General features: G+C 47.6%; 2 protein-coding genes across 5 annotated transcripts in view; one reads left to right on the top strand and one right to left on the bottom strand.

Moving 5' to 3' along the window:
• Window positions 1-13228, top strand: part of NRAP (nebulin related anchoring protein) — a 69975-nt gene extending 56747 nt beyond the window's left edge. Inside the window, exons 36-42 of one of the 2 annotated variants that reach the window (XM_087432629.1) lie at window positions 4116-4220; window positions 5034-5132; window positions 6444-6548; window positions 9903-10010; window positions 11302-11613; window positions 12418-12578; window positions 13117-13228. In XM_087432629.1, coding sequence (XP_087288755.1) covers window positions 4116-4220; window positions 5034-5132; window positions 6444-6548; window positions 9903-10010; window positions 11302-11613; window positions 12418-12578; window positions 13117-13228 — 1002 coding nt within the window. The remainder of the gene's footprint in view (window positions 1-4115; window positions 4221-5033; window positions 5133-6443; window positions 6549-9902; window positions 10011-11301; window positions 11614-12417; window positions 12579-13116) is intronic. The other variant, XM_004428089.3, reaches the window with a different exon arrangement.
• Window positions 13229-13344: 116 nt separating this feature from the next.
• Window positions 13345-24006, bottom strand: part of HABP2 (hyaluronan binding protein 2) — a 30868-nt gene continuing 20206 nt past the window's right edge. For 2 of the 3 annotated variants that reach the window (XM_004428088.3, XM_087432627.1), the window contains 8 exons: window positions 23688-23807; window positions 23012-23183; window positions 21716-21813; window positions 20345-20600; window positions 19095-19237; window positions 18195-18329; window positions 16441-16586; window positions 13345-14005 (listed from right to left, as the gene is read on the bottom strand). In XM_004428088.3, coding sequence (XP_004428145.1) covers window positions 13841-14005; window positions 16441-16586; window positions 18195-18329; window positions 19095-19237; window positions 20345-20600; window positions 21716-21813; window positions 23012-23183; window positions 23688-23807 — 1235 coding nt within the window. In that variant the 3' untranslated portion in view covers window positions 13345-13840. The remainder of the gene's footprint in view (window positions 14006-16440; window positions 16587-18194; window positions 18330-19094; window positions 19238-20344; window positions 20601-21715; window positions 21814-23011; window positions 23184-23687; window positions 23808-24006) is intronic. The other variant, XM_087432628.1, reaches the window with a different exon arrangement.

Raw genomic sequence — 24006 nt, 5'->3', positions numbered from 1 at the left:
CAGTGATTTAATGATCATCTAATTATTGATCACGATTTGCTGGAACTTCAGTATCACATTGTTCATCAACAGATAGAGTGTGGAGCAGGGTGAGTTCATGGGCCCCACACAGGGGATGTGGTTCCACTTAGAAGGCCTTCCACTTGCTAGAAGGCCATCCTGTGGCCTCCAAGAACAGCTCATAGAGTGACTCTGGTGCCCAACCAGGGACGTTCTTGTCAATGGCCTGTTCCTGGAGAGAAGAGAAACCTTCTGGGACAGGACGGGCCCCTGAGGAAAATGTAGAGGCCACCTGAGAGAGGTGAGGGGGGCTGAGCTGGGACCCCAAAGATGTATATTGGAAGCCCAGTTTTGTCACTTACTGGCTGTGTCCTTGAGTAGTCACTTCGCTTTCTAGGCCTCCATCTCTACATCGAAAAAGCAAAGAGGTTCAATTTGATTGGTGACTTCAGATTTTAGGATTCATAGGTAAATGTTTTTTAAGTGGTGGCATCAACATCATGTCAGATTTTTATTTTACTAAGTAAGGAAAAAGAAAAAACCCCACTACCTCAAGCTACCGTTTATGTCATTATTTCTGAAAAGAAAGGAGTTTTTAAAATTATTATTATTATTATTATTTTTGCTGGGGAAGATTTGCCCTGAGCTAACATCCATTGCCAGTCCTCCTCTTTTTTTGCTTGAGGAAGATTAGCCCTGAGCTAACATCCATGCCAGTCTTCCTCTATTTTGTATGTGGGACACCACCACAGCATGGCTGGTGAATGGAGTAGGTCCACTCCCGGGATCTGAACCTGCAAACCTGGGCCACCGAAACAGAGTGCACGGAACTTGAACTGCTTGGCCACGGGGCCGGGCCCTGAAAAGAAAGGATGTTTTAACACTAAAAAGAGTAAGAAGAATAGTCTAAGAAAAAGCGTCCTTCCCAAGAAATGGTAGTTGGCATTCTTAGACTGACATTTTATGAAATAGGATATGTATTAAAATTTTGAATGCTGAGAAATTATTGCTTAATTTTAAAAATTACCATATTATGTTTCATGCATTGTTTTTTAAACTTCACATTTGTTAATTTGGGAGGTTGGATTACAAGATGCTGTGAACGTTAGACCCCACAGTGCCAGCTGGTTCTGAGGCTTCAGTTTTCTTGCGATCGTTATGGAAAATCCAGTTTCATGTGGTCATGTTGTGTGGAGAAGGAAACAAGGGCTCAGCAGGAGTTCACTCAATTCAGCAGAGTCTGGGGAGGAAGAGGAGCCCCAGTGCCTCTCCTGTCCTTTCTCACCCAGGCCAGAAAGAAAGCTGTGTGTCGGGCTAGAGGGAGCCAAGAGGTGTTCACCCCTGGGGCGAAGGTCCTCAAAGCCTGATTGCTCAAGTCACGTGCAAGTCATGCAGCTGAGACCCATGCTGTGCCCAGGCAGTGGTCCACCATGAGTGGGTGCTGGTTCGACCGCCTCTTCAGGTCTGCCGTGCCGCGCTCCCCTCCGTGATCTCGCATGGGGCTGCAGCTGCCCTGGAAAGCACATATAGGGACTGTCAAAGGGACAGTCCTGGCCCCACCCTTTAAGCTCTCTGGGCTTCAGTTTCCCCATCAGAAATAACAACAATGACAGTAACAATAGTTAAAATGTTGAATAATAAGCTAATAATAATACGCCAAAATGCTTATTCTGGGCCAGGCATTTGTTTAAATATTTTGCACACACTATCTCACTTAGTATCTAGGTAGGTGCTGCTATTACTCCCATTTTTACAGATGCGGCAACTAAAGCACTTGTAATCTGAAGTAACTTGCCCAGGGTCACAGGCCCACAGGGAAATGACTTGCTCAAGACCATACAGCGAGTAAGAGGCAAAGCAGGGCTCTCTGACTCCCCCTTCAGTGCTCTTTGGCTCCCCCAAGTGGCTGGATTAGGAAGCCAGGTGCTCTGGCTCCTGAGTGTTCTCTTAATGACTACTAGTGTGGTATACCAGCGGCTGGTGGCTCTTCTGAGAATCCGAACAATCATTTGAATACCAAAATTGTTCTGTAGATGGGAACAAGGCCCCCTCCTTTGCAAGATGGTGTGTGGACTGAATGAGGTCATTAGTCTAAAGCAAACCACACCCTATGCGAGGTCTTGATTATCATGATTTTTATCAATATGATAAACATACCCCTTCCCCCAGTCACATCCTGGGTGCAGTTGTTTACATAATTCCTGTTGGAAATCAGGGACCGAAATCTGTAGCCCGTATATTTGCAGCACAGTGCTCCAACATGGAGGTCCGGGAAACCCCACGTGTGAATCTGAAGGTGGCTTCCAGGCCTTAATATGTGCAAGGGAAAATAGTGAGACTGCCATTTGGGGAAGGCAGATTCAGCAGGGCAGTGGGAGAAGGTCTCTTATTATCTTAGAATCCTTCTTCGAAACCCTCTTCAGGTAGCGCTTCTTCTCGACTCTTCTCCTCTCTCCCCCTCTTTTATCGTGAAGTCTGGGGCAGGCGTGTTGTTTTTAGGGCCTGTGTGAATAGTCAAAGCTGGGCTGGGAGCTGAAATATCAATAGACAATCCATTTATAAGAGAGTCGGAGGCACAGTCAGATCTTTGGGGAAGCTGCATCTTGCTTTCTGACTTACCTGCGATTGTACTGTTCAGCTCAACAAAAGGCGAGTTGAAAGAGCACTCCCCACTTCATCTCGCCTATGAAAGGAGCAAGGCCCGGCTGTGAAGAGGCCCTGTAGGATTATTCTCTCTAACTTAGAAATTTATCCAATTTTCTCTGTTCTTTATCAGAGTGGAAGGAAGGCAAAAGCTTTGCCGGTGTAGACTGAAAGATCGCGGGCTAAAAAGCAGTCTTACTGACATGGGGTTTTGAAACCTGCTCCTGAACCTGAGTGATGGCTCCCTTCACCAGTTGGAAAGCAGAGTCGAATTTGCACAGGGGCATTAACCAGCAGACAGTAGATCAGAAACGGACCCTCTTTGAGGCCAGCTGTGAGGGACGCTGTGAATCCTGAAATGAAAGAAAACTAAAAGGGCCAAAAGGCTGATTTCTGGAGTGATATTTTGCGTTGCAGCAGAGCTTGTATCTAAATTAGAGAAATGCTATCAACTTCGTTTAGATCCAAATTTTAGATTTCCTTTGAGAGTCTTTTTCCACCTTTAAAAATGCCTAATTTCTCTAAAGAGAAGAAGAAAAGCATCCAGGTGACTGTCTCCTTGTCAGAAACGGTGAGCAGATCGAGGAATAGTAATAAGATTTAGCGTTTTAGGAGACTCCTAATGAGACCCACTGTCTCAACGTACCACTTCTTATTTTCTCCCAAGAATGATGCTGTAGTTTTAATCTTCTGAGCCATTACAATGAAAAAAATGGATAAGGCTCAGCCTGTTTTTGCAATATAAGCAAATCATGAGTAACAGTGGGAGGAGGGGGTAAACTGAGGCACAAGAATATTAAAATGGCTTACACACTGTTAGCTGGCTGTATGTAGGTTTGTTCCAGTTTTTAAAGTCCTGCCATAATTGTCCCCCCGCCCCCTACTACCGCAAGGAAAGAAGCAAATCTGATATATAGAGTGGCTTTTGTCCCTGAGGACACTCAGGTGTTCTCATGAGAACAGAGGGGTTGTTATGACCTTCAGGTATCGCAGAGAGAAACTGAGTCACATATTGGTAAAGAGATTTGCTCCGAGTCACAGCAGGTTTGATCCAGAGCTCAAAGCCCTTTTATCAACAGAAAGTGTGTAAAACATTTTTATTTTATTTAGGCAGGTGGCCTCACTGCCAGAATGAAACAAGATAGTCGGGGCTGATGCTTGGGCTCGAGCGTGTGTCTCAGCCCTTTTTTAAGTGACCATTCGCATAGGTCGTTGCCTTCTGCTTCGTGTCCTACCAATTCACTGGTGGGACCTTCTTGCATCTCATGCATGATCCATTATTTAATTCCTGGCGGAATGCACAAATTCAAACAGTTTGACTTAATGACATGCAGAATGTGCTCTGAATGCAGATGTTGAAATGTTGTGATGAAGCATTATTCCAAATGCTATCACAAATCAAGGATCTTCCTGCAATGCTCCAACAGTCTTAGACACTCTCCTGATAAAAGCCAATGCTTTTCTTCCTGCAGTTACACTACAAGTCAGACCTAATGGGCATGAAGGGTACAGGATGGCTGGCGTTGAGTTCCCCACAGATAGAGAGTGCAAAGAAGGCTGGAGAACTCATCAGCGAGGTACCATCAACCTAACTCTACCATAAATGCAACCTAGCATTTATTTCCTTCTGAAGAGGGAGCCTGCTTGTGGGTGGAGAGCCCAAGAGGGCCCCATGGCCACTGGAATCCCAGTGTTTTTCCGGGGCCATTTGCAACCAAATCCGAAAATGGAACAAGAATTCTCTTGAAATGAATTCACTTGCTGGGGAGTTAAAGGCACATTCCACGTTGGGCAGTGAAAGACGGATGATGCTTTAGAAGGTTCTCAATAGATTCATTATATACAATCATGATCTAACCTGGCCCATTATTTTCATGAGGGGTGCAGAATTTGCCACTCCCCTACTGAGTTTACTCGGAGGATCCGGTGTCCAGGGGTTATCTGATTTCAGATGGTGTTAAAAGTTGCACAGGGTGGTTACATTAACTGAACTCTCCACCGTATTGACGGCCTGGGGATTCTTGCCCTGGGCTCCCCTCAAGGGTGGCACTGCTGTCTTCAGTTTCTTAATAATACAGCTTACTTGGGCAGGGTCCGAGCAGGGCCACACTGATGCTGAATCCCGCCCTCTACTGAATTCCTTTGTTGTGGTGAGTTACAGTGTTCTGCAGCCTCTTTTCTTCAAGAAATTAAATACCTGTAAAATGTTCCTTATCACAGAGGCAGCTTGGATCTCTTCTGTATCCTTGTGAGGTGTTCACCAAGAAGGGAGACTTGTTTTCCTGTAATGTCATTGGCATATTTGGTACTGCGTAGGTGGGAAGAAGCTGAGTCCAGAAAAATGCATGATGGTTGACTGTTTCCTGGGAATCTTTGTCTTCCCCTTACAGACCAAATATCGTAAAAAACCAGGCAGTATCAAGTTCACCACGGTGGTTGACTCCCCGGACCTGGTTCACGCCAAGAACAGCTACATGCACTGCAATGAGGTGGGTGTTTTCTCATCAGTCACCCCAGGTGTGCAGTAGTGGGTAGGGCTGCTCAGTGGTCAGTGCTTAAGACACGGGCTCCGGACAGGTGTGAGTGCAAACCTTCTACTACCTGAGTGATCCTGGGCCAGTTATTAATCTCTCGTAACCTCCATTTCCTTATTTGAAAGGAGGGTAATGATAGCAACCATTTCATAAGATTAAGTGAATTAAATGAGAATTAAATAAATAAAAGTATGTGAAGCTTTTAGCAAGTGTCTGGAACACAGTTAAGTCCTCAGTAAAAGTCTCTTATTATGGTTTGATTCATAATCCTAACAATAGTAGTACTAAGTATTATTGATGATCCTTACCAAACACTAGATCAGATACATCCTAACTGTTGCTAGATGGTAATGGAATTAAAAGTTTAACATAACCCAGCTAGAAAAAAAAAGAAAAAGAGCAGCTATATTAAAAGCTTCTTTCTGCTTTTACTCTCAGTATGACTTAGCCCCATTTTCTCTCTCCTGTATTTATTTTGAAGAATAGGAAGTTAAATATTTTTTCTCTGAAATTGTCCAGGGATTCAATTCTGCACACACAGTGACGAAGCCGCCCCATCCTCACACAGAGTCCAAATGTCTGACCAGCTCATGTTTGCAGAGCTCAAGTTGAATTTGGGAAAAGATCGCAATATTAAATATTATATTTTCCTCTCTAAAAATAGATGAGGCTCAAACATTTCCTAAAATTGTTTGCAGTTCTTAAATTGCTGTTCTAAAAATAGCAACTAAGATAAAGCTTGAGTTTTAAAATTGTGTCTTCCTGGGACCCAGATGGACCAGGAAAACGTTAATTTTCTGAACACGTTAAGGCATTTTATAATAAAAAGACTAATTACCTGTTGTGTCTTTTTCTTGTTACTATTAATGTTAAACAACAAAGGCATTGAGGCATCTTGTTACTAGTAAAAAGCTTCTCTGATGCTTAACTGCAAAAATTCTCTGAAATATCCACACAGCTTCTACTGTTTGTCAAACACACAGGTATAGCCAACCAGGATGCTGGTCTGTGGCCCATTTGGAGAAGATCTCGATGAATATTTTAAACAGGGTCTATTTAAAACCAGCCGGCCCCACCTGACCCTGGCCCCATGAACCCCCTGCATCAGACAGAGGGTTCTGGAAGGATGCTCTCCATGTGCAAAGTTAGGTTCTGCTCCCACGCTGGGCACTGGGGTGGGAGAGGCAGGAGGGGGAATCAGCCTGCTTCCACCTGTGATGTCAACAAGTGTAGTTTCACACTTACCGTGGCCTGTCTTCCTCGCAGCGCCTGTACCGGGCGGGGGATGCGGAATCGCTGCACAGGTTCACCCTGGTCCCCGACCACCCTGACTTCACCAGAGCCCGCCTCAACGCGCTGCATCTCAGTGATGTAAGTGAGCCGGTGGTTCATGTCATGTGTGCTGGTTCTGTAAAATTATCTGGGCCCAAACTGGATTTTATTTGTTAAAAAAAAAAAAAAGAGTCCTAGGAAGGAGGACTCAGAACAGAGAGAATGCTGGACTGAGAGTGGGACAAACTGCATGCGTGACTTTCAGTCACTTTCCTCGCTGGGCCTCAGTTTCCTCTGCCATAAAATGGGGAAAGAGCTGTGCTAACGGACACCTGGGACTCCTTCCAGCTCTAAAAGTCTGATTCTGGGCCCGGCTCCAAAGACCTCTGTCGTGTGCCTAGTTAGACCGTCAGAGAGTGGTCCCCTGGCCCTGGCAGGTGTAGACACCTGCTCTGTTTGCTTCCTGGACACGTCTCCTTAGCCATTCAGAGCCGTGCAACTTTGGAGACGGAGTGGCACTTTCTCACTCTGCAGTTTGGAAAGATGCTGCCATTGTAGCCCATTGGGTCCAAACACAATTGGCTCCTTTGTGCATGGGGCTGTGGCCTCCACCACTTTAGTTTCCCTCAGATGTGTGCCCTTTGCGTGCATAACCAAGATGCTATTTCCTAAACCCAGGCTTGTTGTTAGCAGGGGTTGGAGGCCCCTGGTTGTAATAGAATAGGCGGCCGCTCGGCCAGCAACGCTATGATCCTGGGATAACAGGTAGCGAGGCGGTGAAATCAAAAGACGCTGTCAGATCAGAATAACACAGGCTGAGTGTGTCAGCCTGGGGCAGCGCGGGGCCTCCCAGAGTCCGGCCATTCTTCCCTCCCTGGCCTGGCCATTGTGTCCTGGGGCTCCGTGCAGATCAACAGCTGCTACCGTTCACCCTAGAGGTGGCTGCCTCGCAGGGGTTGGCGAGAGGCGCCTCTAGTTAGCGTGTGTATTAGTTTGTTGCGTTTGTAAAGCCCTGTGGGATCCCACGCAGTGAATGCGATGGTGCTTTGTAAATATGAGTTATTATGACCATTTGATGCTTTTGAGGGATGCACGAGGGATAATTTTAGAACAGCAGCTCTGGTGGGCTGACCTCCATCTGGGGAAGCAGGACCTCCCCCGCAGCAGAGCTTGGACAAAACATCCGTCTCATTAATGCTTCAAGGATGGAGAAGGCCAGGCCTCCATTTGAGGAACTATGGAGGCCCAGAGCCCTGGAAACTGGGATAAAACTGCCAGTCCATCTGGGGCCCAGCTTAAGGAGGACAGCCACCCCAGGTCGGTGACAGAAGCATCTTTCCTCTCACAAGGGACGCCAGTCTGTAGAGTCCTGGAGCTGAAATTAGCCGCCAGGGTATGCGGATATGGAGAACTCATGAACCTCTTTTGAAAGAGCACTTCTTCGGGGGCGTGTAGAATACGCACAATTGGATCAAGTGCTCTGTGAGGAGGATGTGGAGGGAAAGTGACCTTTCTGGGCAAAGAAAGCCATTGAGATGTGTAAGGCAGCCGAAATAACTAAAAATCAAATGACTCTAATGTGTGAGGATGAGGACAAAACTGTGCCCACTGTGATAAAGAAGAGGAACGCCCAGGGTTCCGAATCAAAGAGCCTACGGAATCTAAAGGCTCCCAGTGGCAAGGCAAAAACCTCAACCGAATAAAAAACTCAGGGAGGACGTGATGACAAGCAAGCAAATAGTATACAGGGAGAAGGTACCAGGATGAAGGGAGCCAGCAGCTTGGGAAGAACCCCAATTTGGGCCATGCTCTCTGGTTGACCCCAAATTATTGAGACGTAGAAGCTGGGGTGCCTTGGACACCAAAGCGCGGTGACATTGGAGTTGGATACTGTGTGACATTTGGTGTCTTACCCAGCCCAGATCCAGTGTGGAGGCTTTTATTAGGAAGGTGCTGACAGTCCCCCTGCCAGGGACTGGTAAGGATTTGACTCTATTTGTTACTCTAATATCTGTGGGGCCACCAAACCAGGAAGCATAACGTGAAAGAGGATGCTTGGTCTGTCATTTTCTGAATGCCCCTTCCCTTCTAGATATCTTTCAGTCCTGCCTGCTAAACTCAATAGTGATCCAGTAAATGTAATCATTGGGGCCATGTTTGAGATCCATCCATTAGGTGATTCCCCCAGGGATGACTGGTTCTGGATTTCTAGGCCTTTGAACATGGTAGGTATTTGGTTCATGGTTTGTGGTGTTGGACGTTGGAGTTCAAGGTGCTGCTGAAGGTGAAGGTGATGATGGAGAGTGGTACATAAAAATGATGAGGTCCACCATGCTTGGCCCAGGCACTTTGTGGTCCCCTCTAGTTGCAGGCCCAGTTCTGGGGTGGGTGAGGCACTTTGCTTTGTATCTGCCACTCTTCCTTTGCTTAATCCCCCCAATCTCCTATAGAAAAGAGCCTCAGCCTTGACCTCTATTTCTAAGTGACAAAAGTAAGGTTCTTAAGGGCACCTGATCTGCCGTGGCTCACGGAACGAGTGAGCGACCGACACGGTCTGGGGCTGTCGCTTTGTCGTCTGTTGGTGAGGTGCCTCACCTGCTGTCTGCCTTCTGTGTGGCTGAATAAAGGACAGCCCTCCACTGGGATCTCCAGATGACTCCTTTCATGGAGCCATTCCCTTATCTTGAAAAAAAATATTAGCTACATGAAGGCACGGGAGATTTTGATGCCTCTGTTGGTGATGTGGGTCCTTACCTGGGGACTAAGAGGATGTGATTACAGGCTCCCAGAGGGTATGTGAGAACAACTTGAAAAGGGACAAAATGAAAGAGGAAGATGTGAAAGACACAGGTCAGGAGCTCGGTCAGTTCTTGACAATCAATTTAATTCAGGTGAAGGCTCTTCCCTCGGTGCAGGCACCAGGAGTGCATATGGGATGCAGCGTGCTTCATAGTGATGGTGTGATGTGGCCTCAAAGGCAGCCAAGGGCCCCCAGGAAGTCAGTGGAACTAACGAACACATGGGAGCCAAGACCCACGAAACAGCACTTTCAGCTTGTGGGAAGAAACAGGGTTCTTGATCTTTGAGTTCTGGCGTCTAGAAGCTGCGAACCTGAGGCACTGAAGTGAATGCAGAGACAGGAAGGAGTGAGGTGAAGGCCTCCGATACCAGTGGGGGGAAGCAAATGAGCTAGACCCAAAGACTCCAAGACCCACAAGAGCAGGGCCTGATGCTCAGGTTGGGGGCTTAGAGCTGAAGCCCTTCGTGGCCAGCCCACCAGTCCCAGAGCTGGGGAGGTCCTCAGGATGGACATGGGGCCATGGGCCCTGTCATTCTGGGCACCAACAAGGCAGAGGGCACGTGTTTAGGATCTGCTCCTGCTGAGAACCAACAACATGCCAGACGTGGAGTTACTCACTCCCTGCTCACCCATTCTTTGTTTCCCTCATCTAGAAAGTCTACAGAAACTCTTGGGAACAGACCCGGGCTGGCGGCTATGATTTCAGGCTGGACGCCATCCCATTCCAGACTGCCCGGGCGTCCAGGGATATCGCCAGTGACGTAAGACCCTGTGCTCTTTCTCTCCCTCTGTCACTGATAGATCTTAACTCCAGTTTTCCCAGTTCTGTTGAAAGATACACCACCAGGAACCAAAGCTGAACAGTATTTCAAATGAAAGAAAAAATAGAAAAAAAATTATTTTCCAGAATCTTAGCCAGAAATTTGGAATTGGGCAAGATTATATTCCCACTCTCTTTCTTTTAAGAGAGGCACTCTTAAAAGTTGATGTATGTGTACCGAGAAATCAATGAACATGCAATTGATTTGTTGATCCACGATCAAGGAACTTCTTTTAGCTGAAGTGCAATGTGACAGGGTAGAAAGAGATTGGATTTTTCTCCTAGATTGACTTGAGTTCAAATCCTGGCTCGGTCATTTATGAATTGGCTCTGTGGTCTTGGGCAAGTTAATTCTCTGAATTAATCTTAAATTAATCTGCTTAAATTCTCTGAACTCAAATTTCTACGTCTGTGAAATAGGGATCTAATACTTGTCTCGTAGGGTCGATGTAGGAATGGAAACAAAATCATTTACAGTGTCACACACATACCAGGTGTTCAAAACATGGCAGCTATTATTATTGAAGAGGAGGGCATCATTGACTAGATACGTGATCATTCATGAATGTCTTGTTACTGGTCCACAATGAGATACGTACAGAAATCAAGAGCAAGCATTTAGAAATATTTTTAGTGATTAGACACTGTAACATCCAAGCATGTGACTGATGGACTCATCTCGTTGAGTGGGGTGGAGGCCCGTTGGGTTGTTATGAAACGCACATGGTACCACTACATACCAATCACATGAGTAGGACCACGTGTTGGATTTTGATGGATTGGAAATTTAAAAACAAAGTGAATCCAGTCCTTCACTATAGACAGTTTGAGGGAGCACTGGACTGGGTCCCCGAAACCTGGAAAAAATCAAAGGAAGAGAGACTGCTGAGAGAATGGGCTCGCTTCTCTTCCTGTTGGGTTACTAATTACAGCAGCAATAATACTGGTAGCCGGCACTCAGTGGGCATGAACCTGTGCCAGACATGAAGTTCAGCCCCCATCTTGTTGAATCGTCTCATGTTCCATGGGGTGGAGGTTCATTCTCCCATTTTATCAAGTGGGGAAACTGAGGCTCAGAGAGACTTAGTAACTGGCCTGAGGCCACACAGCTAGAAGGTAGCAGAAGGAGACATAGACCCCTACTTGAATCCAAAGCCATGCCCTTGAACCACTGTTGAACATCCTGTGGGCTGGCCCCACCTGTGACCCATCTCTGCTCCTCTGACCTGCAGTTCCGGTACAAAGAGGCCTTCCTGCGGGACCGGGGCCTGCAGATCGGGTACCGCAGCATCAACGATGACCCGAGGATGAAGCATTTCCTCAGCGTTGGCAAACTCCAAAGTGACAATGAGTACAAGAAGGACTTTGCCAAGAGTCGGTCCCAGTTCCACAGCCGCCCAGACCAGCCCGGCTTCCTCCAGGCCAAGAGGAGCCAGCAGCTAGCCAGCGATGTGAGCTACAGGCAGCCCCTGCCCCAGCCCAGCTGTGACCCGGAGCAGCTGGGCCTGAAGCACGCCCAGAAGGCCCACCAGCTGCAGAGTGATGTGAGCTGCTCCCACAGGCCTGGCTGAGGCTCTCCCTCTAGTCCTTCTTATAAGAGACAGCCGTAACCCCACATTGCATGCTACCTTTGAGAGGAGCCAGGCTGAGATAGAATCCAGGACACCTAACACTTTAGTGCTAGAAGGCACTGAAGTGCTAAATTGCTAATTGCAATTTACTGAGTCCTCATTGTGGGCCTGGCTCTTTGCCAAATGCCTTTCATGCGCTGTGCTTTGTAGCTCTCACAACAACACCATTACTGCCCCATGTTACAGATGAGGAACCCATGGCTTAGAGAGGTTAAGTAACTTACTCAAGATCACCCAGCAAATAAGGGGCAGACCTGGGCTGTGAACTGCATTTGGTTTGATGTGAGAACCCATGCTCTTGATTGCTATGCCATTCTGTCTCCCAGGGATCTTAGTAGCTCCCTAACCCAGCCCTTGCACTTTGTCTGGGAAGAAACTGAAGCCCAGAGAAGGGAAATCACTTCTCTAAGGCCACAGAGCAAGTTAAGGTAGGAGCTCGGACTTCAGCCAGGTCTCCTCACCCTCTGCCCCCATTGCGGCTCCCATCACTTGATGGAAAGATGCGAGGGACAGTGACATGCTGGCCCAGGTCACAGCACATTGGGTCATCAAGATCAGGGAGCTCCTGTATGAGATGAGTTTGCTCCCCTCGTCCTGGCTTTGCTGGCAACAACATATTCTCCCTCTCATGGCGGCCTTTTTAAGCCTAGCCACTCTGTGGCCAAACCACCCCCAACGCTGCTGACCTATTCCTCTTCCTTCCCTCCTTCCCCCAAGGTCAAGTACAAATCAGACTTGAACCTGACCAGAGGTATTGGCTGGACACCTCCTGGATCCTACAAAGTGGAAATGGCCCGGCGGGCTGCAGAACTGGCCAACGCGAGGGGCCTGGGTCTCCGGGGGGCTTACGTGAGTAGCAAGCTGCAAACCCACGCTGGCTTGCAAGGCCACGGGGAAAGGCAAACTTGTTTCTTTTCAAACTTTATTTTTGGCCAAAGGTCAGCTGGCTCGAAAGAAGTGTGAAATGCAGCTCGAGCAAGGCGCCTAATTTCGTGGGTCTGAGATGACCAGGCACTGACAGCCGGGTTAAACTTCCTGCAGGGTTTTCTCTGAAGTCACAGCCATTAGTTCTGCGGAGACAAACCTACCAGGGCTACATCAATCCCCGGGCCTCAGCAGCGCAGGCTGCGCTGACTGCCTGCTCGTTACATTAGCGGAAAGGGTCAGGGACTTGCTGGCTACAACAGTCTGGGTTTTGAACCCTACTTTGTTCAGAAGAAAGACACCACCTCTAAATGAGAGATTGGCTTTGCTTCTTTCTCCTTCTTGCCTTGAGGATCTTTTTCCTTGGGGAGGGTGGAGGAGGGAAGAGGAAGGGGAGGGTGAGCATTTGAAATGCTCCTGGGGCATCTTAGACAGCTTGTCCTGTGGGAGAGGGCGGGAGCTTCATTTTAACTCAGGGCCCTGTGTTTGATTTCTGCAGGGGGGGCCAGAGGCTGTGGAGCCTGGAGAGAATCAGAGGGGGGATGTGAACCCAGACGCCGCTGAGATTCTGCACGTCAAAAGGAGGAAGGCTCTGCTGTTGTGAGGGAGCAGCGTCCACCCAGAATTCTTGGGAGAGAAGCTGGAGAGGAAATTTGCACGCCAGAGACATGCTCACATGGCTTCAGTTTGTGCCAGCTGTAAAAATGGCGTACTAGCCCATCCCCCAATCCGCCTTTATTAAAATAACAACTCTCTGAAAGCGGATGGAGAATGTTGTATTTTTGGTCCTCTATCTAATGCCTAGAAGTAGATGGCCGGTTCTGTTGCGTACCTTGAGTGTCCGGGATGAGGAATAAAGATGTAAAGTGTTTCCCACCGATGTGGAGAGTTCTGAAATTCTGCATTTACAAATGTCCGAAGTGAGGGCAGTCTCTGAACACTGATTTTTCTAGAAGGTACAATTGTTTGGAGGGAAGCAAACATAATATATGTCGGGTTGATTCTATCATTTCTTGGGTTACCCAGGAGGGAGGCTGATGAAATGGTGGAAATGCTGGTCCAGGACGCCCCGGGCTGGGCAGCTGTTTTCTCTGCTTAGAGCATGGACAATCCACTGCATGTCCTCCTGGAGGCTCCAAGGGTGTCCATTGCTGCCCACGAGGCCTCGCCTTGTCTGGGTGCTATGGAGCGTGGGCTCTGAGTTTCGGAAGATGCCTTAGAAGCTAGCCTCCCTTTGGATGGTGGCTTTGATCCAATTCAGGAATTTGGTAACTTGAGTGTAGACCCCTGGCTTCTTCCCGCATTCCAGGCCCCAGCTCACTATCCCGTAGACGTAGTAGGTACCATTCTTCTCACAGGTCAAAGGGCCTCCAGAGTCACCCTAAGGGAAAAAGACTTAGGAGTTCAGCTTTGAGAATCAGAACACATTTGGAGACACCCCCACCTTCTGTGAGGGGATACCAGGGGGTGATGGGGTGGACTTGTGGCCAGCTGCGGTGGGCTTCTCTGGAAAGCAGTGACAAGGCTCTTCCTATGCCTCATATGACACAAAGCTCTGGAGGGAGAGAGGTAAATACCAACCTATATCCCTGAGTCAGGGAGGGCTTGGTAGAGAAGCCACAGGGCCGAGGCCACAGCGCCGTGGTCATACCCCCACTTCCTACTCTTAGGACTCAGCCACACAGGTATTACTTCTGTGAGTTCTCAGGAGCCCTCAACTTCTCATTCCAGAGGGGAACTGGGGGGCAGTGCCCTGTTTGGATAGAGCCCTTCTAGGGCCCGCAGGGCACACACAGAGTGAGGAGGATGGGGCTCAGAGGCGGCATGGCCTAGGTGTTCAACATGGTCTACGGGGTTAGATCTTCTGAGTTCCAAATCAGGCTTACTGCCTGTTAGCCAACTGGGCCTCAGTCTCTCACACTGTAAACTGGGCAAAGCAACAGACACCCCACACCCCACCTCCACTGAGGGTTCTCATGAGGATTAATGTTTGAAAGTACATAAAAACAGTTCCTGGTTCATATTAAGCTCCCAGTTGAAGTGGTGAGGAGGATGATGGTGAGGAGGAGGAGAGCACAGTAGCTCTCAAACACACACTATAGCTTACGCACTACAACTGACAGGATTTTTTTTTCTTGAGGAAAATCAGCCCTGAGCTAACATCCATGCTAATCCTCCTCTTTTTGCCGAGGAAGACCGGCTCTGAGCTAACATCTATTGCCAATCCTCCTCCTTTTTTTCCCCCCAAAGCCCCAGTAGATAATTGTATGTCATAGCTGCACATCCTTCTAGTTGCTGTATGAGGGACACGGCCTCAGCATGGCTGGAGAAGCCGTGCGTCAGTGCGCGCCCGGGATCCGAACCCGGGCCGCCAGTAGCAGAGTGCACGCACCCAACCGCTAAGCCACGGGGCCGGGCCCTGACAGGGTTTTTAATGAATTCTCTCTTTAAATCTTAGCCATAACCTTATAATCTTGTGGATACATTATTTCCATTTTATAGATTAGGCACCTGAGATTGGAGAATTATTTTGGTGCAATGGACTGAATGTTTCTGTTCCCTCCAAACTCATATGTTGAAGCCTCATCCCCGATGTAATGGTATTAGGAAGTGGGGCCTTTGGGAGGTGATCAGGTCATGAGGGTGGGGCCTTCATGCATGGGATTAGGGCCCTTATAAAATGGGCCCTGGAGAGCTAGCTCTTTCCCTCCACCATGTGAGGACACAACGAGAAGACGGCAGTCTGCAACCCAGAGGAGAGTTGTCGCCAGAACCCAACAATGCTGGCGCCCTGATCTCAGACTTTCAGCCTCCAGAACTGTGAGAAGTCAATCTCTGTTGTTTAAGCTGCCCAGTCTACAGTAATTGGTTATAGCAACCCGAGCAGACTAAGTCATTTGGTGATTGATAAAAGTCACCAAGTAAAGGACAGAACCAGATTTCAAACCCACGACTGTCTGTTTCCAGAGCCTGCAAGTACAGCCCTTGAAATACCCAGGGAACTGAATAATCTGTTTTCTCACTCATCTTCCGGGGGCTTAGGGCAAGTCACACCCATCTGCCCATGCCCCTCCTTTGAGTAGGTGGATATCTGCGGAAGGAACAGAGGGTCACAGTAGAGCCACAAACCCTGGAGAGGGTGACCGTGATTTCCCTACCCCAAGTGGGCTCAAGGCCAGCAGATCATTGTTGGGTTCCTTTGTAGCAGGAGCTAGGATTTGAATGTGTCCATGATGGGGTTTCCTGGAGAGTTGGGTGGTTTATGAGGTCAATAGGCAGAAAATTCTAAATTTAGATGTCCCTGGGAGTCAAGGAAGGATGTTTCCTGTGTGATGTGGCCCCTCCAGAGAGAGGGACTACGGGGAGTGGACCTCTCATCTTTCTCCTTCTAGCCACCGGGCTTATGGAAAGTTCCCTGCTTATTGGGATTTTCAGACATGCTGCCCAGCACTGAGGCCAGAAGCACCCTCTTCACATTTAAACACAGTGGAGCAAATTCCTGCTCTGCTACTTACCACCCAGGTGCCACAGGCCAAGATAATTCCTCTAAGCATCTGTAAAATGGTGATAATGGCATCCCCTTCACCAGAGCATTGTGAGAATTAAGGTAGACAATGCCTACAAAATGACTACTATGGTTATTATGCTGAGTCGTCCTGGATTGATGTGGATTCAGATTTGCCAGGGGACAGATATGTCCACTTGTGCCTTAGCTTTCTGACCCTGCCTCCCAGGCCAGGTGTCTAAGTGGCCTCTGTGCCCAGTGTAAGGTCCTGCCAGCCTCTCCTTCTCCAAGTGCCATTTGGCATCTCTGACCTGGCAGGAGTCTTGCCCCGGCTTATGCAGGTTTCCGGCACAAATCATGGTGTCATCGATCATGTGGTTGTAGAGTTGGCGGGAGTTGCACAAAGTGTTGGTGATCAGCTTGACTTTGGCATCCAGGAGCTGGCGGGACCCTTCCCCTGTGGGCCAGAGAGAAGAGGTTGCCAGTGTGGGGACCAGGGGGGCACCTGCCCCACCAGAAGCCAGCAGTGTAAGAAAAAGGCCTCCAGCTTGAGTTCAGAAAGGAAGGGGCTTCCCAGGAGTTGGGCAGAGAGGCCTCATCTTTCAAGGTTGGAGGATCTTTGCATTCAGCCTTCACCATAGCTTCACAGACCTTCAAGGCTGTGCTTATCACAATGGAGCAGAATCATTTATTCCCTCCCCTGTCTCCCCAACTAGACCGTAAGGTTGGAAGGGCAGGGTTGGTATCTTAAACCATTTTTTAATTTCCCATACTGGCAAAGGGCTGGCGCAGAGTAGATTTTTTTTGTGTGAGGAAGATCAGCCCTGAGCTAATATCCATGCCAATCCTCCTCTTTTTGGTGAGGAAAGCTGGCCCTGGGCTAACATCTGTGCCCATCTTCCTCTACTTTATATGGGACGCCGCCACGGCATGGCCCGACAAGCGGTGCCTCGGTGCGCGACCAGGATCTGAACCTGGGCCGCCAGCAGCGGAGTGCGCGCACTTAACCACTGCGCCACGGGGCCGGCCCCTGGAGTAGATTCTTGATGATTGATCATCTAAATTACCTCCTCCCAGAGTAGACATTTCCTCCCCTAAAGAACCTCTATTCTGTTCAATCCCCTCTGGTCAGCATGGTGATGTTGAAAGGTTTAGATGGACTACAATGAAGATAGCTACAAAGGGGGTTTTCTGGTTGCCCCTAAATCCAACTAACCAGAAATCCTCTTTCCCAAAAGCCTTGTGACAAATTTGTATATTACGTTTCACTTTCTTCATGAATACAGGCCTATTTAAAGTAATTCTTGCTTTCCCATGATTAAGGACAAGATTTGGGGGGCAGAGAAATCTATTTTAAGTGTTTGAGAAAAACTTGAAATACACTTCTGAATTTCATATATTAGAGGATATAATCTTGTCAGTACTATGAGGAAAGTAACCCTTTGGTTACTTTCTTAGATAAGACCAAATCCTAGAGACAAATCAATAGCTTGATTTAACAAAATTTTATAGAATGCTTACTATGTGGGGAGCCCTGAACAAGGCACTGTGGGAGAGAAAAAGATGAGTGAGACTGACCCCTGCCCTCCAGGGGCTGACTTAATGAATATCTCTAGAGAATTCTATCATCTCTAGAATATCTCTAGAGAATTCTATCATCCTATTGTCAGGATTCCAAACCTAGGGGGTAAGTATGGTTATTGGGAAACGAAAACTCAGCTGTCCAAGTGACAAAGCCAAGAATCTAACACAAGTCTGTCTGACTCCAAAATCTATCTTCATTCTAATCTACCTAGGGAAGGAGAAAGGTCTCCACGGACACAGAATAAATGCTTGATGAAAGTTAAGAATCCAGGAGTATGGGCCAGAGATAGACATGGAGTTCAGGGAAGACTCCTTGGATGTGACGAGATTTAGAGCATGAGAGATGAGACAATCTCTTTCTCTTGATAATGCATTTTGAATATAACACTGATTTCAAGTTCAGAAGGGCAGTTGAGTTGGACCCTTTCTTCTCTGGTTGATGTAGCTCATCTGTCCCTGGAGAATGCATGGCCAGACTCACCTGTTTCTGTAACACCCCAGCCAGAGATGTGACACTCAGTCCCAGAAGGAAAGGGATCATCAGGCAAACATACAGTCTTCACGTATTTGGATTCCAGGGCACAGTGACCATCCACTGGCTTTAGCTTGAGCAAAGCTAGGTAGAGAGAGAAAGGTGATGATATCCTCTCTGTCAAAGGAGCATCAACTTCAACTTGATTGGAAGGTGGTCATAGTAAAGCCCCGTCCCAATGCCTAAAAACTTCATCTTCTGCCATTTCATTCTTTTAACTTCCACCTGGGGAGGAGTAACACTTCAGGCTGAGAGTAATATCAAGAAATAATAGCTGAGTTTGAAATCATTTCTAATTCATTTTTTAAAAACAGGCTTTAAGAGGGAAACAAAGATATTGAGGAAGGAGGGAGAGTAAGAGGTCTTGTGAATGGAGAAACAGGGTACAGAACAGAGCAGCAAGCAGCTTAAGTACAGCATTGCCTACCAGGTGCCAGATGTGCATCGGGACACATGCACATCACATCCACATGCACATCATGTCACTGAACACACAGGAAGCTGAGAGTTGTACATTAGTGTTCGCCTTTTATAGAAGGGGGAACTGAGGCGTAGAGAGGTGAAGCTGGCTGGTAAGTGGGGGAGCTGGGATTCAAGGCTGAGCTCTTCCCAAAACACAACATTCCTAGAATCTCTGCCCCTCAATTGAAGAGCTTGTGCACATGTATCAACAACCCTAACACTGACTTTTAAGAACTACGAAGCTCTGGAATAAATGCTCTACCTTACAGGATCTAGGAGGGACCAAAAAGAGAAGAGCACCTTCTAGAACCAAACCGCAGCTTTCTGTCAATAGAGAAATCCACCCAGAGCAAGACCCGTGGGAAATCCACGATAGAAGAGACTTGCCAATATCATTGTAGGGAATCTCATCTCTTTCATTATAGTGGCTGTACTTGAGTATCTTCTCCACGTCAAAGCTCTGCTCATGGAATTCTCTCTTCTTCAGGTCCTGGTCCCCTAGCACCACTTTTAGGTGCCTGGCTTTTATGCTGTAAGGGAAATTAGGATGATCAGGAATAATTCCTGGGACTTGAGAGACTGGAGCCGAGCCCTGGCTTTGCTCCTGGTGAACCATGTGACTTGTGACAAATGACCTGACCTTCTGCAGCCTTGGCATCCTCATCTCTAATCATCGCCTTGCTCACAGAACTCTGCTGTGTGGTCCAAATAAGATAATGTGAGGAACTGCTTTGTTAATGGAACGGTCTCCAAATGTAAACTGTAACTTGTATCCCACATTTCCTAGGTTTCCTAGGAGACGTCTCATTCCCCCGGGGTTTGCTAAAGAGCAGCCAATTAACATCTTGAACAAATATTGTTGGTAGATGCTAATGTTTGCATGTTTGACCTCTCTTGAGGAACACCTCCTAGCATCCCAGAAGAAATTGTTGAATAACAAGGTGGACTGGAAGACCTTCAAGGCTACCACCAAAACCTAGGCTACCTGGGACCAGCCTTGACCATGAACTTAGGGAACTTGGGAAGGTGGTGATTCTCCAGGCTCCCCAGGGGTGCCAGCTTCTCTAAGGCACACAGGAGTCGCAACTTAAGACACCTGACACGGGAGGCTTGTTGATGATGGCATCAGATGGGAGCATGTTATTTTTCTGTGTTCAGAGCAGGACCGGAGAGGTTAAGGAAGCAGGTTGATCTAGGTTCGCATTGCACTTACTCACTTACTTCCCACATGACATTAGGCAAAGTGCTACACCTTCCAAGACTCAGGGTCCTCATTTATGAAATGAGAATAACAATCAAGTTGTTCACTGAACCAGTATTTACTGAGCATTTGCTCCACACCTCGGCTAAGCATTAGGCATACTACAATTAATAAAAGGGGAAAAATCCCTGTCTTCTCTCGGCTTGTCTTCCAGTAGATAGTATTGAGGATTAAATGTCATAATAATTGTAATGCACGTGTAAGCGTTCTAGACATGGAGCTCTTTTCCATCCAGTTTTAAGGAGCCACTCTTTTGCCTTTGGAGCTAGATCAGCCCCCCAGATCCTGCCAGAGTCACCAAGATGCTGCTCAGATGAGGAGAGAACACCCCCATAGACTCTAGTGACCCGGGCCTCTGTTTCCAGCAGGCACCTACTCGGTGCAGTGCGCGGCAGTGAGAACCCAGCAGGGGTGGATCAGCGCCCCGCCACAGAAGTGGCCCTGGGGCATGGAGACAGTCAGTGGCAACGAGGTCTGCAGGGATGCCTGCCATGGGTGCTTGCCCGCCGTGCTCTTAAAGCCTCCGTAGATCCTCTTGACATTCCTCTTTGCTGTCTCGGTCCTCCCACACATGCCAAGCTGTGGGAAGTTGGTCAGGGGCTCTGTGGGGCTTTCCTCTGGGCCAGCAATGTCTGCGAGACACAATAAAGACAGATCACGCTTCTCACTCTCGCTCCAGGTCCTCAGAAGGACCTTGTCAGAGAAATGACTCTGAGCTCAGCAACTTAGCTAGTGTCCATAGCTAAAAGATTGCACTAGTGTGTATGTGGTGGGCATGGAGTAGGTGCACAATCAGTATTTGTTGAATACATTAATTAATACAAGACCAGTCTATAGAATTAACAATGAAGATGTTGCTTTTCCTTCTTATTTTGAACTGTATCACACACACACACAAACTGTGTGTGTAAATATATAAATCCATCACTGAGTATGTCCTTAGCTATTCATTAATGCACACATATATTTTGGAGGCTTTTTTGGTGTATAGGGGAAGATATCCAGATGAAGTACAGTGGGGGAGATAGGACATTTGCACAGATAACTATCATACAAAGGAGAGATAAGTGTTGCATGAGTGGTGCCCCTTCCATTCCATGGGGTTTTCAAGGAGGGAGAGATTATACTTCACTTTGTAGATCATAGAGGACTTCCCGAGGGGTTACTTGAGATGGTTCTCAGAGAACAGATGGATATGGACAAGAGCAGATATGGGATGGAGTATTATAGACAGAGATGACCATAAGAGGAAAGGCAGAGAGGTGAAACTGTCCAGGGAGGTAATCCCATTGATCAGGGTGGGAGGGTACATCATTCTAGACATGGGTAGAGTGGTGGGCCAGGGCCGCCTGGCAGGAAGACTATGAGGCTGGAATTCAGTCCATGTTGTATCCTGAGAGGCTATGGAGGCCCAGCCAATGTTTGATCACCATTGTACACTGAAAGCCTGGCACAGTGCTTGGCACACAGCAAGCAATCGATAAACGTTTGCTCAGTGCACTAACTGGGAGTCAGAAAACATGAGTTTACAGTGGGACCACTGGCCTGAGTTTACAAATGTATCCAAGCCTGCTCGGCATCCCAAGAGGGGAGCAGAAGATCAGGCAGTTGGGTGGCCACTGGGACGGCAATTGGTAAAGCAATAGTGGTGGGAGGACAGGGGTGGGAAAGATGGGATGCAGGGAACATCTGTTTATGGACCTGCAACCTCCCCACCACTGGGTCCTCCAGACAGCCGTGGTCTTACCTAGGGCTGAGCAGGCTGTTACATCACAGTACTCCCATTTCACCTTTGCATGGTTTACTTTAATGAAACACCAGGGCTTTTTGTCTCCATCTGGGTTTCTAAAATAAAAAGCAAAATAACCCAGGCTCAAGGCTTGGTAAACCCACTGGACCTCATTAAAGGACATTTGGGTAAAAGAGTAACAAGTTCTTGCACTTTCCCTGGGACTACATTCCATTCCATTCCTCCAACAGGTCAGCAAACTCTGGCATATAAGAAAGGCCATAGTTTTTTGGTAAAGACTTAACTTCCAGAGGAGAATACCAATGACCAGGAAGTAGTTCACAAGCCTTATGCCAGACCCATGAGACATCAAATTGTTTGTAGGAAAAGAAATGAGATTCCTATTGAAGATCCTTATTTGTCAAGAAAGTGAAATAGCCACAGAATCATGGTGAGAGTAGGGCTCCTCTGCCCAAATCTCCAAATTCTAAGCATGGGAATTCTCTGAGACAGGCTGCCATGGGATCACCCCGAAGACAGCTCCATGAAAGGAACAGCTCAAGGTGGGTGAAAGTGGAAGGTAACTTGTGTTTTGTGCAAGGAAAATCCTCTTGCTTAGTGGAACCAGTTTAAATCCATACAAAAAATCCCTGCCCCTTATATGCAGATCATGTATGTCCTTGCCTTGGTTAGACAATGTGCAGTGGGAGAAGCCAACAGAATGGTCTGGAGGCAGCAGAAGGGGAAGAAGGTAACTAGTCATCACCAGGAATAGAAATGGCATTATCCTTACTTGGGAAAACCTGAACATCCTTGTGGCAGAGACTGTAATGCTCACCAGACATTCCATTTTCTCCCCTATATTTCTCCCTTAAAGTTATGTGGGACTATGTGACAATTTTTGGCTGATGAAATATATGTGCAGAGATGATGTGTCACTTCTGGGTTGAGTGGTAAAAAGTTCATTCTTCATTTTCCAGTTTCTCCTTTCCCTTCCTGGGTATATGAGTAACTTCATGGAGCTAAGAATCTCCCCCACTTCCCACACCCCAACCTACGTGACACATGTACCATTAGTGAGAAACAAACTTTGATGTATTCAAGCCACTGGGATTTGCGGGTAGTTTATTACAGCAGCATAACCTAGCCTATCCTGAGTAGGAAAATCTTCCTAGAAAGAAAGCTGATGAGTTCAGTGTTCGATTCCAAAATTTCTAAGCTGGCCCAGGAAAACCAGGAGCAGGGGAAAGGACAAATAAACCCTGACACTGACAAGCAGCCAAGACTGAGCACAGGGGAGAAGGTAAGTCTTACCTGCAGAAGTTGTGCTCTGCAATCCCATGGACCTCAGCATTCTCCATAAAAGTGTTGTAATTCTCCTGCAAGAGGAGGTGGGAGTTCCAGTAAAGGCATGAGTGCTGGTTGACTGTCCTACTCACTTTCCCTCGGTAAGAGTAGCCATCACCAACATAGCAGTCATCAGAACCTCGGAGAGAGCAGGCAGGGACATGAGAACTGAGAGCAACTGGCAGGCTGCTCCCTAAAAGGACTTGGCAGGTGTATGAAGTGGTGAGAGGATTGGGTCTGAATATTGATCACCCTGAGATTTCACCGCAAAGTCCCAGAGAGAAGGGGGCTTGAATGTTTCAAATTCAACCCAGCTTAAAAACATGAACTATAGTGGTTGTAGGGGGTGGGAGCTTAGTTCTTTAATTGTGGCTCACACAAGAACTAGTGGCAAATGGGTTGAGGCCCGGGGATGCCCAGGTGTGTTTGATTTGCCCGCACTACATCCCAATGTGTTCCTTTCTTTACATGGATCCAGACCCATCCTATGCCCTGAGGTTGGAAGGCTGAGGCAATAGTAGAGCAAAAGTAGTTCAAGCTTGACTTGAACCTCATTCTGGCAACAAAATGCAAGGAGTAAAGGATTCCAGAGGCCTCACTTGTGGCCGTGAGTTTCTGATGAAGTAGTGATTGAGACCCATACCTATTTCACAGAGTCTCCCCTTGAACTGATGGGGACAAGTACAGATAAACTTGGATCTCCGCCTATGCCGGGAGCAGGTGCCGCCATTTTGGCAGGGATTTGGCTTGCACACAGGAACCACTGTGAACACAGGAAGTGAGGCCAGGAAGACTCTTCAGAAAGAGTTGCAACTACATCTGAGATGACGAGGAGATATTGGTGACACTCTTCTGGTGTCGATCCTTTCACAAAAGATGGGTCACCAAAGGGGAAAGACAGACCCACTGACACTCTAGTAAAGGTACACACAAACCTTAAGAACATAAGCAAACATGAATGA

This window comes from Ceratotherium simum, chromosome 6 (genome assembly GCF_057802395.1).
Source record: "Ceratotherium simum simum isolate JZ-2026a chromosome 6, ASM5780239v1, whole genome shotgun sequence".
NCBI lineage: Eukaryota > Metazoa > Chordata > Mammalia > Perissodactyla > Rhinocerotidae > Ceratotherium > Ceratotherium simum.
Note: the sequence above shows the minus strand (reverse complement) of the source record. Positions and strands in the feature narration are given on the sequence as shown.